Source organism: Rhipicephalus microplus, chromosome 8 (genome assembly GCF_043290135.1).
Source record: "Rhipicephalus microplus isolate Deutch F79 chromosome 8, USDA_Rmic, whole genome shotgun sequence".
Classification (NCBI taxonomy): domain Eukaryota; kingdom Metazoa; phylum Arthropoda; class Arachnida; order Ixodida; family Ixodidae; genus Rhipicephalus; species Rhipicephalus microplus.
This window is the reverse complement of record NC_134707.1, coordinates 45,402,761-45,421,865: the sequence shown is the minus strand read 5'-3', so window position 1 is coordinate 45,421,865 and position 19,105 is coordinate 45,402,761. Positions and strand designations below refer to the sequence as shown.

Below are 19,105 nucleotides of genomic sequence, written 5' to 3'. Positions count from 1 at the left end.
CACCAGATCAATTTCGAAGAGACAGCTATCCTTGAAAGCGAGCCGAACTGGAGGAGAAGGTTGTTACTCGAGTCGTGGCACCTACAGAGGACAGCCCATAACATCAGCTGCTCTCTTGGAACCCTTCCCCCAGTGTATACACACGGAGAGTGCTGCCCCGCAAAATGAGAGAGAGAGAGAAAAGGTCAGTATCCACCCCACGAGTGCTTTGAAGATGCCGCTGCTACGTAGCCCCCACAGTCACCCCTGAGGAAGGAACCAAGTCCGTTTCGAAAGGTCGGGTTTTAGGGGCGAAGCTCCTCGTTTAGAAAAAGTTTATTCTTTCATGGGACGCGACAAACCTAAGAGACAAGCGTCTGTATAACAGGCACAATAACTTGTTTAGAAAAAGTTTATTTACAGCATGTACAGAACACAAAGGCTTCATACCATTCCAGTAACAGGGCACATACACTTCGGCACATCTATATTTCACGACTAACATCACTACGTTACAGTGAAGACATTTGCTCTAATATTCATGATTATGTTGGCATACATGTAGACAAAAATTCAATGTGATATCACGATACAAGGGTATAACAATACAATAGACACAAATGAAACACAATTTGTAACAAATGAAATCATATATAACAACTCAACGGGCGCTGCTTAGCACCAAGTCGGTCGAAAAATGAGTTGTATTCTTTCGTGTTTAACCTTGACGAAAGGGCACGACCAATGCAGCAGAAAATCTTGCTTTCGAGGAAGAAAAGCTCTTCGGAGAGGAACGCGAGGATCTCTCGTCTCATTCTCTCCAGTATCGGCCACAAGGCACGCCTGCGGCAATAGGCAGCTACGGCCTCACATCGGTTTCTCCAAAGGCTGAACAGCCCCGCAACTATTAAGAGAGCGGAGAAGCGGCTACGCGGAAATCGGCCGTTGGACACGAAAGTTCGCACACCCTGTCCCCGAAAACCAGCATTAACCGCACGCCAAAAAAGGCGGAAAACCACAGATTCAAACGTCGCATGTCGATTGGTCTCTACCATGACGCAGCTGGGGCAAGTGGAAGTGCGAACTACCTGCCATCGCTGCAACCGATCTCGCGTGGGGAGCAAGCCCCAGCCCAACCTCCAGACAAAGTCTCTGAGATGCCCTGGTAACACTGCAGCAGCTATTGGCTTCCAAGCGCGGTTCAATACAGATTGACGATGCTGGGGCACCAAGGGCCGTAGAAGGGCGGCCATTCTGTCCACCACTTTAGAATCGGCCACCTCTATCTCTGGGCACGTAGCTTCCAAACGTCGGTGAAATGCCAGTAGGGCTCGATACAAAGATGGTAATTCAGTTGATTGGGGACCTTTGTTTGTTTGGCTATCCGGCAAGAAGACACGTAGTGATGGCCCCAGATGGTAGCGAGCCAGTTTCTGAGCGGGCATGTCATCATTGCTTAGTATTCGCAATAGAGAGCGGAGGCACAATGTAGAAGCCGCGACGGAAACGTCGGGGAATGCAAAACCGCCTTGATCTCGTGGTTGAGCTAACGCTGGACGCGATAACAATTCTGTGCCACCAGACCAAAAAAATGAACTGATGCAGCTTTGCACTTTCCTGCAGACGTGGAGCGGTGGTTTAACAGAATGGCAAAGGTACCAACATTTTCCTAGGTACACCGTTTGAGTTAAGTATCGGCGTTCCAAGAGGGGGAATTCGAAGTACCTGGCTGCTTTGATATCATTTAGAAGAGTTTGTACAATGGATGGCCAGATGCTATCCTGTATACCAAATACAGTGAAAGTAACTCCGAGTATTGAAATCTCAGGAGACCACTGTAAAGGCGACGTGATGTTGATACGACCGTTGGGGTTGGCAATGAAAAAATACTGGCTTTTAGAAAAGTTTAACCTTGCACCGGAGATAATACCGAAATCATGGAATGTATCAAGAGCATGCTGCAGCGACTGTTCATTATGTACATATAGAGTGATATCATCTGCATATGCAGCGACCTTTACTTGAGTGTTACCGGGTAGAGGTAAGCCACGAATCTGTGGGTTATGTTCAATGGCCCTTAAGAAGGGCTCTAATGCAAGGATAAATAACACTGGGGAGAGGGGACACCCCTGACGGACCCCACGCGTGACTCTAAATGCGTGGCTCTCACGGGAATCTAAGTAAAGGGTACTTTCTAAATTAGTGTACATCGCGTTGATAAGGTCAATGAACTTATCCGGGAATCTGTATGCATGTAAAACACTTAGTATGTAGCCATGTTCTATGAAATCAAAAGCTTTGTCTTGATCTAATGAAACCAATAGTCCTTGCGCACATCGGCTAACGGTGTATTGAATGATGTCACGCGTTAACCACGTATGGGTGTGTATTTCTCGGCCCGGAACAGAACAGACCTGGTGGGGAGCGATTATTGTTGCAAGAAATGGACTGATTCGGCGCACCAATATGTTAGCCAAGAGCTTGTAATCTACATTGAGCAGGGTAATAGGGCGCCAATCTTCTGGTCGCGTGGACATTGGGTCTTTCTTGAGAATTAGTGTTATACGGCCTTTGTGAAAAGAAGTTGGATGTGTAATATCTTGGAAACACTTGCGAATGACACGTGACATAATTGGAAAAATGATAGGCCAGAACTGTACATAAAACTCTGCAGGGAGTCCGTCAGGTCCTGGGGCCGATCCCTTTTTCATTGCGTCTAATGCGCCTTTGATTTCGTCATCGGATGGCGGTGATAGGAGGACGTCATTTGTCATGTTGGAATCATGAGGTAAATCTGTTAGCAGAGGATGCGAAGAAACGGATCCTGGCTAACAGACATTAGCACCAGGTTTAGCTATTGACTCAAAGTGTTGAGTGAACTCCTGAAAGTCGCGCGTACCCGCAGCAGTTGGGGTGATAGAGTTCAGCGAGTGGGCAGGCGAGCCTGGTGGACAAAGCAGAGCTCTGCGTGCATACCTTGGCACCTCAGGGTGCGCACAGGGTGCACGTCTACAGCGCCAAGCTGCAGCCGAGAGTGAAGAAGCGCGCATGATACGCTGGTACCGTTCAACGAGCTCCTCTTGCCATGCCCGCATTACAGTGGAAGGACTGGGATCTCGATTGGCAATGCGTATCTTCTGGAATAACAATGACGCATCTTTCGAAATACGGGTGCAAAGTCCTCTGCCCGACGCACTGCAATGATGCCGCCACTGTTCTTTGAGGCGATCCCAATCAGCTACATCGGCCCCAATGAGCGATGTGCGTAACGCTCGGGATAATTTCTCCGTAGCCTGAGAGTCCTGGAGGACGCGGCAATCGAGACGCCATGGTCTGTGAACCGTTGGCGTTCCCGCTGGCAGGCGGAGAGATAACATAACCGGCCGATGGTCGCTAATGTACACTGGTGTCGGTGGCAATGACATTACCCCGGTGTCGTGAACGTAGGTAATGAGAGTGGGGGATGCGTACACGCGATCAATTCGGCTGCTCGACGCTGCTCGACGCCAAGTATAGGCATAATTACTGCCATGCACAATTTGATGAATGTCACTCAATGCCAATTGCTGCACTAGACGTTCGAGTTCTCTGGCATTCCAGTTTGACCTGCCGCGACCTGGACCTCGAACGTCTGCGTGTGAGTCTAAGACACAATTCAAATCCCCTAAAAGTACCACATGTCGGAAATTTAAAAGGAACGCATCAAGAGATTGGAAGAACGCGTTTGAGTTCTCGCGTGCCGCTGGGGCATACACGGCAACAAATCTTATTCTTAACGAAAAAAAGGTGCAGTCGAACGCCAGCACGCGTCCGAAGGCATCGAAGGAAACATGATGGTCACGCAAAAGACCTCGGTTAAATATACGACTCCGACGCCGTCGAATGCGTGCTGGCGTACGAAAAGAAACAATCAAAATTGAACGCGCGCTTGAAACGAGTACATCAGAAAGCTTGAAAAAATTTGTTTCTTGCAGGAACAGCAAATCACAGTGCACTGAACGTGCAAAAGCCAATACCTCAGCCTGTTTTTGTGGATTTCGGAAACCTTGAACGTTAAAAGTAATAACATTTAGAGTAAGAGCCATGGTGAAAATGAAAACATAGTATAGGATCACGCAAATGCAGGGGTACCTTTATAAGGTGCGGGAGCCAATGCCCCGCAAGTGGCTGAGTAATTTTTTCCGGCCAGGCAGTCCACCGGAGGCTCGGAGCTTCCGGGATCGTGTCGAAGTCCGCAGGGGACTTCTGTCTCTGGTGGGGGCTTCTAAGTCACGAGTAGTTATCCGGTGGCGTTTGGTGTCCGGGTTTTTGAGCGAGGATGGTACAAAGATGTCTCCACTGTCTTGGCTTATGTCACTGGGGCTGGTGTCTTCGTCAATTTGTAGGGGCGCCTCTCTCGCGGTGCTGTTGGTGTCCTCGGAGATGCAGGCGTCGTCGTCTTGAGATGTAGACTCCTCGATGACACCTGAACTTGTTGTCGACAGAGCAGCAACGCGAGGAGCCTCAGATGCAATGTTCGCATCCGAGACGCCGTCCTCACGAGGCGCTTCGTCTGACGAGGGCTTGGCCTGCGATTCCTCTGAAATGGCCACGGCACGCGAGGAACTTAAGTTTTCAGTACCTGGAGGGATTACCAGGCCCGGAATCGTTGGGAACGCAGTGGGCGTCTGGTGCAGCGTTGCGATTGGCACACCTTGGTCGTGGTCTGTTACCACGGCTCGCGCTGACGAATCGTTGCACTAGTTCTTAGATGGCGTTCCTGGTTGAAGGGGAGGGAAATCCTTGGATGCCGCCTCGGAATACGATGGCCTGATGGTGCAGGCCATGGTGGCATGCGGGTCCCCACAACGGCGACACGGCAGTGAGCAGCCTTTCCCGTCGTGGCCATAAACGCCACACCTTCCACAAAACGGAGTTGTGCAGTTCATGGGAAAGTGCCCACTGTCTCCACATCGACGACACACTCGCTGGATGCCTTTATAGTCACAGGTTACTCGATGGCCCGCGACCTTGAGGTAGTTGGGCACCGGTGACGAAGCCTTCATTTCCATGCGGACGTATCGCGTCCCAGTGGTCACGGTTGGGCGCGATCCCATGAGTCCTCTGGTGATGTGCAGAACCTTCCCGTAGGGAGAGAGTGCTTGTGCGAGGACTTCGCTGGGTACGTGGCACGGCAGGAACAGGACGGTCACTTGGGTCACTTGGGGTCCCAGGGGTACGATGGCGACGCGCTCTCCTCGGATTATAAGGTGCGACGCGTCTACGATTTGGGTCAGTGCGGCCTCACTGTTGACGGTAACTTAATAGTTCCGGCCTCCAAAGTGCTGAACGCAGTATACTTCTTCGATTCCTACTATTGAAGACGTCATGTCAACGACGTCTTCGGGACTTGTCCCCTCGGGGACGACTACATCGAAGGCTAGCGCCTTCTTCGGGGGCTGGCTTGCCATGACGGGCGTCCGCCATCCCAGGGACGCCGTGAGACGCTAACGACGACGTGAGACGCTAAGACACTCCTTATGGCGTGGCTTGTGCGTCCCTCGTAGAACGTACCCACCAGTGGCATATACCCGAAATAGGTATAACATTTGACCTCCAAGGTGGTGCCGGTGAGAGATTTCCTCTGTGCATTGTTTAACAAATAAAATAGTGCTCGATGTACATGCCAACGGCTGCTAATGGGGAATGACAGACAGGAGAATTCGGCTTTTAGTCAACGCGCATGCTGCGATCCCCATTAGCAGCCATTGGCATGTACATTGAGCACTATCGGACAAGAAAGGGTTGCTACATTATACTCGCTGGGTGTAACCTCCTTAGCTTTAGAAAGGTTTAGCGAGCGTTGAGCCGCAGAGCCATGAATACAATGAACTAGTATATACTATGAATGAATTCGAGGTTGTGAAAGGGGGGAAGCAGATACGAAGCGCAAGCCGTAAGAAATTAAAAGCTGAATCCTCCGGTCTCTCATTTCACAATAGCAGCCACTGGCATGTACATTGAGCACTATCTGAGAGGAAAAGGTTGCTACGTTATACTCGCTGGGCGTAACCTTATTAATTTTAGAAAGGTTTAGCGAGCATTAGGCCGCAGTGCCATGAATACAGTGAACTAGTATGTAGCATGAACTCAAGGTGGTTGAAGGTGGGAAGTAGACCTGAAGCGCAATTCGTAAGAAAGTGTGCGTGTGCCACCTCTCGTTTAGTCCTTGGAATGTCCACTGAATGGCGGTGCTTCTATATGGGGAATATATGATAAAAAGATGCGAGATGGTAGAACTTGGAGTGTTGAATAGATGGACGAACGGCCACACAGACAGATGCATGGATGGACGCATGAAAGGACGCAGGGGCGGATGCAGGAACAAACGCAGGGACGGGCGCACGAACAGACGCATAGATGGTCACACAGACGGACGCATGGACGGACGAATGCTTCCCCCACTCTCCATCATTCACTCCGGGGATATGCTGCCATTTTGTTTCAAAACTTTTGGTTGAAGTGTAATTTATCTCCCAGTTTCATACCCAACCAGACAGACTTCTGTCAAGTGTTTACATTCAACACATAATATTGTTTGAATAAAAGGATAACAGCTCTCATGAATGTAAAGTTTAACTCCCAGTTTTTACATCACGATCATCAGTTAACCTTTTATGTGGACTGCAGGATTAAAACTTCTTTATCTCTAATTCACTCTGTCCTGTGAAGTCCTCTTAATTTCTTATTTTTGTAGCTCCACTTGACCGATCGCCAGCCACGGCCAGGTTTTACCTATTTTGGTATGAAATTCCGTCACTCCAATAAGCCTAGTATTTCCTTTGCTTCACATGACCTGTCCTAGTTATGTAATGGTGAAGTGTGCTAAAGCCAAATTCAGCTTGAGCTTTAGTGAAGAACACTGAATTTTATTGCGCTGAAAAAAGTCAGTTTCGCCACAAGGGCGAAGTGATGAATGTGATAGCAGCAACTTCGCATGTAACGCTGAGAACAGCAAGCAGATTGGAACGTGCAGCGCACTGCTCCTGCACAAATGACGCACCAAAACAACATGCACAGGACGAAAGCGAACTGACAATACTTACGACTCGTCAGCTAACGCGCTTTTTAAACAAAAATGATTCGCGAAACATAATCATAAGTACAGATGAGTGCAAACTAACAAATGTCCCAGTTGTTATATTTCGCCGTGTATGAAAAGCGTGCTCATTTCGCAAACGAGGCCTATGCAACGAGCCAAGTAACGTTTTTGGGCCTGGCAACTAACGCACTCATTGCGGTTAAAGTCGAAGGAACAGGATTCTTCCCACCAAAGGATAAGAAGGAGCGCTTCAGAGTTTCCCCATCCTTGCGCAAAGTAGCAGACTGTTTACTTGTACCGGGTTAATCTCCCGGTGATTCTCTTGTCATATATTTCTCTCTCTTTTCTTCATATTGGTGAGTGCTGCTTATTAACGCACAGAAATCTTATCCAACAGTGTTTTCTTGAAGCTGCTGTCTAGTAATTGATGGATGAGCGTAGCTTACACTGACCATCTAAGTAGATGAAGAGAAGGACTTTTCTAACTATAAATATGCACAAAGATTTTTTCCTTACAATACAGGGCATTCCATCACAAGTCAAGGAAGTGCATCTGGTGAGATATCCTTCCTGTAATAAAACACGACAAAAATTTTACATTACACGAAATCATTGTGCTCCAGCAACTTGAAACACTTTAGGTTTTTATGTAATAATGAAAATTCAATCCATAAAATGGCCTTTGTAAATATTAGTTAGTCACATCAGCATAAATATAAAATATAAGTATGAACGTGCATTCGTGAAATTTCTCACAATCCTAGAGCATAAAACCCATTACCAAACCCAAATGATTGTCTGCAAGTTTGTGATATTTTAGGACTATGTGACCCCACTAACCCTTCTTTACCATGATCAAGCACAGTAAAAAAGAGTTTTTTGGTTGCCAAGTCATCGTAAACGTAAACAATAAGATTTAGTTTCCTAGTTTACACTATCTTCGGGACGGACAGGGCATCAAGATAACCTAATATGAGAAGACAGATACCATGCGCATTGGTATATATAAGGTAGTGTTATCGGTTTGTGACTTCAATAAAAAGTTTGTACATCTACATCTATGAAGACTTTTAAAAGACCATCTCCATCTAAATAATGACAACCTCAGCACCATTTTATCTAGAATATACTAAAAGCTGCACACACATCGTCTGTAGAGATTACATGGTGAGCAACCTCAGAGCTATTCGCCAGCATAGATCACAACATCCCTTCGGGCATGCAAACCTTAATTTATTTCTTCAAAGTTTATGCTATTGGACACAATAGTGTGACATGCATGAAAGTATCTTTGACTCTAAATTATAATTCGTATGTAACACCGAGTGAAAGACGGGCGTTGTTCATTAACAGTTGAACTCTTTAGCAATATTGGTGGGCTTTTTGTGGTAAATTTAAGAAAGAAGGGTAATTTACTTTGTTTGGGTCTCAAGCTTTTAGGCTGGCCTGAAGATGCTTTCAGAATGAGCACGCAGGCAGTTTATTCTTAACAAGACCTGACAAGTGAATTCATTAGGCACGGATATAAAGATGTCACCAATGAAAACGAGCTGAAAAATCTAAGAATAGATCTTGCAAAATAAAGCAGTACGTCGTAGTAAAAGTTTTGTTTTTAAAAATTTAAAACCCTACCTGAAGTGCGCATGAGCACACCTTTCGCTATTTCACGAGGCAGCAAAAGAAATGCCAAATATTCAAGGTATACTGCCATCAGACATTACTCTTCTCGATGCAAAAGTATGAACGTAATTAGGACATGTTAATTCAAAGTGGCAAATTACAGAGAAATATAACCGATTCTCATAATATGCTTGTGGCTCTCGGTATATCAAGCAATTTAGAAACTCTTTTATATTTATCACATTTTAGACAACATGTTACTTACGTGATTATGCAGGTCATTGCAGCTTGTTCCTTCTGAAGCTGTCAGGGAAAATCTTAAATTAGGTTACTTCTTTATGTATGGCGCCTGTGGATTTACTGATAAAAGTTACTAATTCGGCGGAGTTGCATTATAATTATTCGAACAAAATGTAACCTGGAACTGGAGTATTGATACTTCTTATGATAACTAACTCAATAAAAACGTTAAACGAACGCCCTTTGACTCGATTTGTGTGGGGAACGGAGCGTTGGCCTTTTGGGGAGCCAACTTTTTATGTCTTCGCATGTAAGCAGCAATGAACCGTGCTGAACTAAACTTTCCTGCATAATCTAGGTGAACTTGAGCGGACGAAACAGTTACAAGATTACAAGAAAGAGTGCCAATGCAGCATTCCGACTTTCTGAGGTATGAAATGGAATGAAAAAAAATTGCCCGCAGCTTCCCTCGGGGGAACACTGAGGAGGATGCGGAGCATATAATTGGTTAACGGGGTGTTAAAGTGCGACTTACTTGGGTCGATGGCTAAATTGGTTAACGTGGTTGTGAAATGGGGTGTTAAATTGCGACTTAATTGGGTCGCTGGCTAAATTGGTTAACGTGGTTGTAGGAGGGGTGTTAAATGAGTGAACACGTATGACACGTATGCGAAAGGGCGGTGTTTATTTATTGCGACGAACTTTGAGCACGATGGCTTTTTGGTCGGTAAAGTGAAGAGTGAGTGGATCGGGTTGCAGCGGTCGTAGGTCGAATCCGGTGCTGCTGCTCGACGCTGACGTCTCTCAGCCGCTTCACGTTCTCTAACTTGAGAATCTTCCGCTCGACGCCGACGTTTACGTTCGGCGTCGCGAGCTCTTCTCCGCGCTGCCTTGTCTTCGGACGACGACTTGGTTGCGGTTCCGCCAACACTTTGGCCGGCGCTGGTCGAAGGGACGTCGATCATTGTGACCTCGGACGTCGACGCGCCGTACAAACCAACCGACGAGGGGCCACTGAGCGAGCGAGCACCGACCTTGAGTATATATACAGCGCGACGGCCCATGCACTGTCATCTGTCGAATGTTCGAGAAGGGGGAGAAGCGCAACGGCGCATGCGCGCGCGTCAGCTGCCGATGTTCTCGAAGCGCGACGGCGCATGCGCGCGCGTCAGCTGCCGATGTTCTCGAAGCGTGATGGCGCATGCGCGCTACATTATACAGCTAGCGAATGTTCGTGAAGAGGAGAAGCGCACGCGGTGTGTAGAGGAGGAAGGGTGCACAGATGGTGGAGGAGTGAAGCGCGCGCGGTGTGTAGAGGAGGAAGGGATGCACAGATGGGGGAAGAAGGAGGAGGAAGCTTGCGGACGGCGCCGCACTACAAGCCTCGAGCAATAAATGCTCCGCATCTAAAAAAAAAACTTCATTTTAATCCTGCAGGACGCGCTTAGCGCGTAGATGGCGTCTCCCATGCAAGGACCGGCAGATATATACCTGGCGGCTGCTTCATGGGCCTGCTGAACGGCATTTGCTAGTCGGAGAGCAGTGAGCTCCTGAGGGACCTCTCCTACTTGTTTGTGGTAGAGTAAGGAGGAGTATTTCTACACTCACAGAAGATGCATGTGAGTTTCACCGTGTGCTCATATGAGGGGCATTTGCCGCTGGAGTATGCATCAGGATAGTAAACGTGGAGCTTCGCAAGGTTTAGGTACGTGTTGGTCTGCTGTAATAGGCGCAGGGTTAGCGCCTGCAGTTTGTTGGGTTTTGAATGGGGGGTGTGGAAATGCGGCGTTCAAGGTAAAAGTTCTTATGTCGTACGTAATGGGCGAATCCCGATTGGTCTCTAACTCAGTGAGATGGGGTTGCCCTGTGGCAGCATGGTTGGTAATTGCGCGCGCTGCAACATGGGTGATCTCATTGAGGTTGGATAGGGCACCCGGCATCTGGTCGAGTTGGGTGGGGAGCCAGATGACAGCGTGGTGCTTCAGGGCACTCAGGTGCGCGCTGCGCCAGCTACGGAACGCTTGGTCGGAGATGACGCCACGTTCGAAGGCTTTGTTGGCCGGTCTGGAGTCGCTGTAGAAGAGTTTCCGTTTGCTGTCTAGTACACATATAGCTATAGCTACTTGTTCCACTACTTTGGGGTTTCGGGTGAGGATCGTTGCAGAGTTAATAATCTGCTGCCTGGACTTCTCGCTCACCGTTTGGCGAATTGCACGGAAAACTCAGTGGCAACTGTGGGAGCAGCGGCATCTCATACGCTTAGCCTCGTGACGCTAAGTCCTTTCACGTAAACCATCAAGCTGGTATAGAGTCGCATTTTTTGGCTCTTTTTGTACGGCAAAGCAGCCATAACGTCTAGAAAATCAGCACACATCACGCTTGCTAATAGCCGCCACTAGCGGTTCACAGCACGTCAGTCTGAAGCTGGAACATTTGGTTCCACGTGAATAGCCTGTTTTCACAATTATGGTGAGTGGTGAAATTGAATCAAAGAGAACGCTCTTTTTTCGTGCTTTTCATTTGTATGCAAGCTCGTCACGTCAAGATACGCATGTGGTGGACGTTTTCGAGGCCACTCCCATTGTCGCATTTCTGTCACGTGGTTCTGATGAAAGAGAATACAGCAACCAACCTGGCCAATGTAAAACTCCTCATAATAGAAACGTTTTCAGAGTAAATGAGTCCATTGTGAACCATGGTTGTCGGGCGGATAAAATTGGTTGCAGTTAGAAAACAACGTCTGATATACACGCGGGATTAAACATCGCAAGACTCCGGCTTTGGCCCTCGTAATAATGAACCCGCGAAATTGGTGCAAATGGTGTGCCAGTGTGAGCGGCGCCACCATTGATATATACCGCGCTTGTATGTTCATTAATACCAGACGCCGGCCACACATGCTCATATTTTGAAGATCCTGCACCCCCAGCTCACCTTGCTTAACTAGCCACCATACGCGATGGACTGGTAGTGCTGCTACCTTTTCTACAATCAGGCAGATGCTGCCAGCTCATCATTCGTACGGACTTCGCGCAAGCTATTTCCAATATATGATTAGTGCATACTATTCACCTTCTTGCTGCTTCCGCATTTGTGCACGTACGTGTTCATCGGTTCCACGAACCACTTTGCCGGACCTTGTCAAAGCTGATTTGGCAACCGACCCTCAAGTTACACCATACCTGCTAGTGCATTTTCATGAAGATGCTCAAGGACCGATGCTCCAAGAAAAAGAAAGCCTCTGACGTGCCACACGAGCTCTTATACCTCCGTGTAGATCAGACCTTACTGGTGGTTTAACCCGCCAAGAAGAGGTTACATTGTGGAGGCTTCGTTTTGGGGTTGCGCTTACGCCATCCATGACCACCCTTTTGGCGCATAAGTACGAGGCCCGCATGGCACATAATGCCCATTTTGTGAAGCCCCAATCTAAGATGTAACTATCTCACAGTTACTGTAAGCCTTCACTAGTTTACAATGAAGTCTTGCCATTACGTGCTTGCAACAGGTCTCAGGCCTGGCCGACCACCCGACTTTGACCGCTGGCTTCGTTGACCACACCTACGTTCTCTATTAGACTTCATACATAAAGAAAAATTGCATGCGTATTTTTGAAATTTTTTTATGCCCAAGGCAGACTTTCGAAATAGAAAAAATAGAAACACACGACGAGATTACAGTGCCCAAGGTGTGTCTTGCGTTAAACGTAAAATCGTGGAAGATGCTTGATGTACGCTTTCAATAGCTAGACTCGACAAATTGATGGGACCACATTCATATAAACCTTTCAATCACTTGCCTGTTGTCGCTTCTCAATGTGCACTTCAATCGTTCCACAAGGAAAGCAATCGTGGAGACGTACTGCGAATACTCCAGCTGTGTATGCTGGGCCACCAAAAATGTTGGCGCAATGTCGTTTAAAGGAATGTCGGTTAGTCTATTGCGAAATCTCGGGGCTAACAGCCACCCCTCTTTTACAGTAACGAAGCTCAGACATTATTGTACCACCAACGGAAAAGAGTGTACATATGTAGCTGAGGGCTAGTGCTGTAAAGGTGTATACGAAGTGGTCGAGTGCCTTAACACACAACACCACGAAGCAAGGGGTGACATCACGAATACCCGATTCTCTGCAAACCAAAAACTATTTTATTGTCATTTATCTGCATCAGCATCAACGACTTGCTACGCACCTATTTTGCTCGCAGTCAAAGACGTCACCACCCACAATAAATGTCTGTGAAGCAAGCTCTTAACGCTATCTCGTTCAAAATGTACAGCAGTTTTCACCACTGCAGCTCTATCCTAGCAGAACATTATAGGCATTCTGCAGTATTGTCCTAAAAAAAGTGGTACTTGAACGTGTTTGGCATGGCTACTCCTGGTCAGAAAATCTTTTCTTATTTTCGTAGACATACGTTATTCCTGCATAAACCATGCAAAACCTAGACTTTTTCAGTGGCACCTGCGATACGGTACCTCATTATGTCACGTATCTGCACGCTGCCGGTAGTGACTCTTCCGGTACTACAAAAGCCGCTCTTGTTGAACAAAATCGACTAACAAAAATTTAGCGAAAATTGTTATGAAGAATTACTCAAAATTTCAATGTTATTATCACTGTAACTGATTCTCTGGAAATGAAAACTTACACTATTCCACTGACACAAAGAAAACTAGAGCCCCTTGACATGAAAGCGCCAAAAGAAAAGAGTGAGACTGAAGCATAGAAATATTTTACCCAGAAAGGAGAATGCCTAGCCAGCGTGCATTGGCTCTCGCTACGCTGCAGGGTAAATAATGAATGTTTGGAACTAAAAATGCTGCAACACATCAGCCTGAACATTTCAGTGCTTATAGGAACATAGGGGGAAACATGATGGCATAGCAACTGTGAATGAACACGCAGTGTGATGTCAGTAAAGATATCAACAGTAAACAACACTTTCCCTAGAAGTTCGAAAGAAGACCAATCAATCAGTGAAAAAACAAAAGAAATATGAATACCATAGGGCATTATTACAAAAGTTTGTTGATTAAACGATGAAGTATGCTTTAGACATCGAGAGGTCTTGCAGAGTTGCTTTTGTGGTTGTCACAAGTATGGATGTCATCAATAAAGGGAAAGAAAATTCTTGCAAGTTGTCTCAAATGAGTGAAAATAAACTGGTATTATATATGAGAGAGAGAAGGTACTTACTCTGGTTGGTCATACATATTCCTTGACTGCAGTATCCAACAAGCTTTGGGAGAAACGTCAGCTACAACGGACATGCCCATGCGTTAAAAGCAGTGTAATACTTAAAAAAGTAAAACTCACACAGCCTTCAAGTATATCAGGAAGTCTAAACAGCAGAATTTCATTACTCAGAAGGAACATGATAATAGGTTCGGACTAGGTTCGGACTCAGTAGTGTTCTGAAAAGCATGTGCAGTGGCACAAGATTATTTCTACAACACCATCTACACACTCTTATACATGTTTAACATACAGAAGTTGGTATATCTGGTAGTTCGTCTGGTTTTTAAGGGGGTGATAAATGACTATTGCGAATCGAATGGCCCTGCTTGTTTTGGTTGGGAGGAGGTGCTGGCAATATTCTAGTGAAGTCGTAGTAAAGAAAGCGCATGGCCGGAAAAAAATACGCTTGGGAAGAGAGAATTAAAGCCCTAAAACAATATGCAGTATAATATAAAACGTTGCGTATTGCCCTATTTAGGTTTAATATACGTAAAAAAACTAGCGTTAAATCAATCACTCCAGCTATGCAGTAAGTACAGTGCATTGTGAAGCAAAGATTTTTTTGTATTCTTAGGTCTTCCTCAAGTCGACTAAGGCCCACCTTTAGCATAGAAGACAAGTGTGCCACCATTATAAAATGAACATTGTTCTTTTTAGAACATTTTCTTACATGGTTTTACTTCGTCGTATTTAGGAATCCTTGCTTTGTTTTTAAACAAGTTTATTATTGCATTTTCAAAAATAAAGAGTATGTTGATTCATTTGGAATCTAATACTGCTTATGCAAGTTGCGTTCAGTAAGATCAGACTCAACTAGTCATTTCAGATTGTTTTAGCAGTGTTCTTCAGAGTATCAAAGAAGTTTAATTAGGTATAGGGCTTCAAGACAGTAATGATAATTTTTTAGCCAGCATGGTGTTCCTTCTGGATAGAATCTGTATTCCCAGCCGTGTCTCGGAACGTAACTGAGGTGGTAGCAATGTAGCCTGGGCCAAACCTAAAAAGAAAAAGAATATAAATTGAACAATACGTGATTCTAAGTGGGTGCCTTGTTTTTTTACCCTATATCAGCACAACAGAAATAACGCAAGAAGTATTTCTTCATGTATTACACTAATATTGCCACTGCAAGGTTGCTGTATAAGGATCAAGCTTAGTATGCAATGGCGATTCTTGGTCTTCATTGTCTTTGTAAACATCATGGAATCAAGTGTGCAATAATCTATGTTAAGCTATGCCCTCCTCTACAAAATAGTTATAATTTGCCAAAAAGTACAGAACCGGAAAACTCGACTTGTGTGCAAGTATATGAAAAAAAAAACACAGACTGAAAAGAAGGTAGAGGGCTTGTTTGTTTTAGGGGTTTGTTTTCTCCCGACGTTTGAAGACAATTTTATCGCATGGTTCTTTGTCCTAATCCTATTGGCCATACTAGATATGCAATTCTGCGCTAATGGCAGAATAATAATTGAGTTTGTTGGTGTACAGGTTAGCACAGAACAAAAAGCAAGCGCCTAGGTAGGACTGCCTTGGTGAAAAAGTGGCTATAGGGTGAATGGTCACTGACCCGAAGGCGCTGCGTTCGAAGCCGTCTGTGGCAGCCGCATTTCGAAGGAGGCAAACTGGTATAGGCCCGCGCACTGTCTAATGTCAGTACAAGTTGAAGAACACCGGATGATTGAAATTTCTGCAGCCCTCCACTGCTGCGTCTCTCACAAATATATGGTGGTTTTGAGACGTAAAACACCAATTAATAATAATAAGTGTAAATATCTGGCGAAGTTGGAAATTTTTGTTGGTGAAAATGGATCAAATTGAAAGAAATCGTCGCACAAAAGGTGCCTGAGTGTATTTATGTATGAGCGCATTTTATAGTTTTGCACCAGCTCATCAAAAAACACATGCATGCATCACCCAAACAGCGAAACGCATACCACTTATAAGCGGGCAATAGGTTTAGTTTTGGTACAATTCTTCCGAAAAATTTTTTCACAAACCTATAATTCATAATAACTGCATTTTAGTAGATTTGATTTGTTTATCAAAGTAACTCAATTGGACTTATATATCTAATTGATGTTTACTGAATGAGCCACCATAATACACGGAGACGGCCCAGTGGACTGGTTAACGACACCTTCGTCTGTCCCAAACAGCCAGTTCACTATTCTTCTAGCACTCGTTGACAAGGTTGAATCCGGTGTTTTCATATCCAGTAACAACGTACACATATTCACTAGTACAACATGAGCACAACAATCGTAATATAACAGTCACATGTTCATGCTTTTCCCAGTTTCAGTGTTCCAGTAGCACTACTTTATGCGTTAATACTGATTTCCGTCTTTGCCATATCTTCCATTTGTCATTTCATAATGAATACTGCAAGCGAAGCGCAAGCTTAGCACCTTTTGTTCAAGACTGGTACATCTGTTTCTAGAAATCTTTTGATGTATTTCATTATCGCCGCCTTAACAAGACCACGAAATAAAAACGTGTATCTTGTGATTTCACGCGTTTATGTCACTTTAGATCGACTTTGCAATGCAAAGTATGGTTCTTTGATCGACTTCAAGAACTATTGAGAAAGTGAGGTCGATCAGAGGCCATGAAAGCACTGCCTTTAATACGTTCCACGGCCTCTACGAGTTCAATTCAAAGCCACGCTGCTTAGTCTTTCTTCGGCGTCTGCATCTTTTCACTGGATTATGGTAAATGTGCCGGATAAAATGAAGCAGTGAACCTGACGTGTATAACTAGTATAACACTCCACCATGTCGCAGAAATGAGTGCCATCGTAGCAATCCGCCATGCGCAGGCAATAATGTCGTGTTTGCGTTTCCCGGCCTGTACGTCTATAAACGCAGTTTGTTCGAAACTTTCCCCGAGTCGCTCGGCCACTAACTAACTGACCAAAACCAACGTCACATTTTAGTGGAAAATGAACAGGAAAGATGATTTCCTGAACTTAACCGATACTTGCAGTTCCGACAAATTTTCGCATACTTCTACAAAAATGGGGACGAAGAAATACACATTAATGCAAGCTGTGCGGGCTTGGCACCGTATATTCTAAGCTTGCACCACGGACACCAAGGTGAGAATTGGTGATCGCTTACTCTAACAGGCCGCTGTTAAATGACGAATTAGAAAAAAAGACCACAAATCTACATGTTTCACTGCAAGCGTCATCGAAAGACGATATTCGTGCGTCTTGAGAGAGAGAACAAAACGTTTATTTGATGTTCTGCGCATAGAAATCGGTGAATGGTATTCTGGAGGCGCTGCGTTAGAGTGCCTCGAGCGTGTAGGGGAGGCGAACGAGCGAATCGAGGCGCGTTAGACATGAGCGCCATCTGGCAGTTATCTTCGAAAACGAAGGCATACGCACCCGCGAAGAAAGATGCGCGCCTGTCTTGGAGGTGATAAGGTGCAGAACGTAAAGCGAAGGGCAGGTGCCACCACCATGTCGTCTTAGCAAAGCGTTGGAAACACTTACCTTTTCAAACCTCGCGTTGTACTGTTAGTGCAGCGCGATAAACGCTACAGTTCTTGTAGTTACTTGTGTGTGCCTCTTCCAGTATAAAGTCACAGATAGGAAACATCGACGTGTTGGTATGGCGCCTCAGATATGCGCAATAATTGTTTTTTAATTGACAATCACACAAATATGAACGCTGAACCTTGAGCAATATTGGTGGGTGCTGCGGATGGGGTTGGCCGTTTGGTTGCGTTTAACATATCGTTAAGGGCGGACAAACAGACAAATGTGCAGACAGACGGACACACCAATTTTTTTTTTTGTCGAAGGTCCCCAAGAAGGACTATCATCTTTATAATTTGATGGAAGAAGAATGTTCCCAGCATGATTTCAGCTACAATAAAGTTGCACCCCTCAAGGGCACCAGTGTCCGCGACGCCTTGTGTGTTTAACAAGCTTCAAGGACACTTCTAGGGCTCTATGCGGGATTGGCCGACTTACGTGAAACTTAGGACATTAACGAGCTCTGGTGACACCCGCTTATGAACGGTCCAACAGGACGATAAAGTCGAATTCATTCCTCAGCGTGCGGCATTTCATTGATTTAGATGGCACCAGTCATCGCGTTACAGACGGTCGACTAAGTTGGTGGTGTTTTAAAACATGGGGCATCTTCTTTCATTTGTCGTTCCACTGAGTGCAGAGTGCACCAATGCAATAAAAGTGTAAGTAACTTTTCGTTATTATATATTTAGAGGCAGGAGTGTTTAAATTTATTTTGAAGCTTTTAATGCTTGTGATAAGTCTGTTTTAAAATAATCAGTACTGTGGCCTGTGCAATCAGTACTGGCCGAGTGTCTTAGGACATCACAACTGCAGCTAAATCAGAGACCACGTAGCAGTCTGTACATTCATGCGAGGCAATGTGTCAGTCAGTTCTTTTCCGAAGCCACGTGTCAGCCTGTATAATCTAGCGCGCTGCTCGGCCGGTGCGCGTCGTCTTTGTTGACATCAACCGCTAGCACCCGAGCACGTGCGGCCAGCTAATTAGGTATTTGGTTGGACGGTATACTTGACAAGTTAGATCAGGCTAAGCTATGCCCAAGCTAATTACGCCAAGTCATGATAAGGCCGAGGTAATTACACCACATCTTAAAGATAGCACGCTGCTTAAGCTATGTAAAGCTAGAACCAGGCTAAGTGAAGCGTGCAAGTTGATAAGCTAACTAAACTATGCTAACTATCATGACGTAAATGATGAGCATGCAAAGTAACATCATGCTAAACATCCCTTACTGATTATTTGACAATTTGTATTCGACTAGTCAAAATTACGTTTAATCGCTTCATACTGATCATGGACTTACTAATTGGACCCGAGATATTTGCCTCTTTATTGAAGCCTTATCAAGGGAGACAAGACAGCTCAGTATAATTATCATTAGGCCTCAGTCAATTAGTT

General features: G+C 45.4%; 1 protein-coding gene across 4 annotated transcripts in view; it reads right to left on the bottom strand.

Moving 5' to 3' along the window:
- LOC142768493 (uncharacterized) overlaps positions 1-19,105 on the bottom strand; it is a 63,339-nt gene that overhangs the window by 18,214 nt on the left and 26,020 nt on the right. For 2 of the 4 annotated variants that reach the window (XM_075870483.1, XM_075870482.1), the window contains 3 exons: positions 14,121-14,181; positions 8,946-8,983; positions 7,577-7,630 (listed from right to left, as the gene is read on the bottom strand). In XM_075870483.1, the coding sequence (XP_075726598.1) occupies positions 7,577-7,630; positions 8,946-8,983; positions 14,121-14,181 (153 nt within the window). Of the gene's footprint in view, positions 1-7,576; positions 7,631-8,945; positions 8,984-14,120; positions 14,182-14,866; positions 15,160-19,105 lie in introns of those variants that run through there. The other 2 variants (XR_012885310.1, XR_012885311.1) reach the window with 1 other exon arrangement.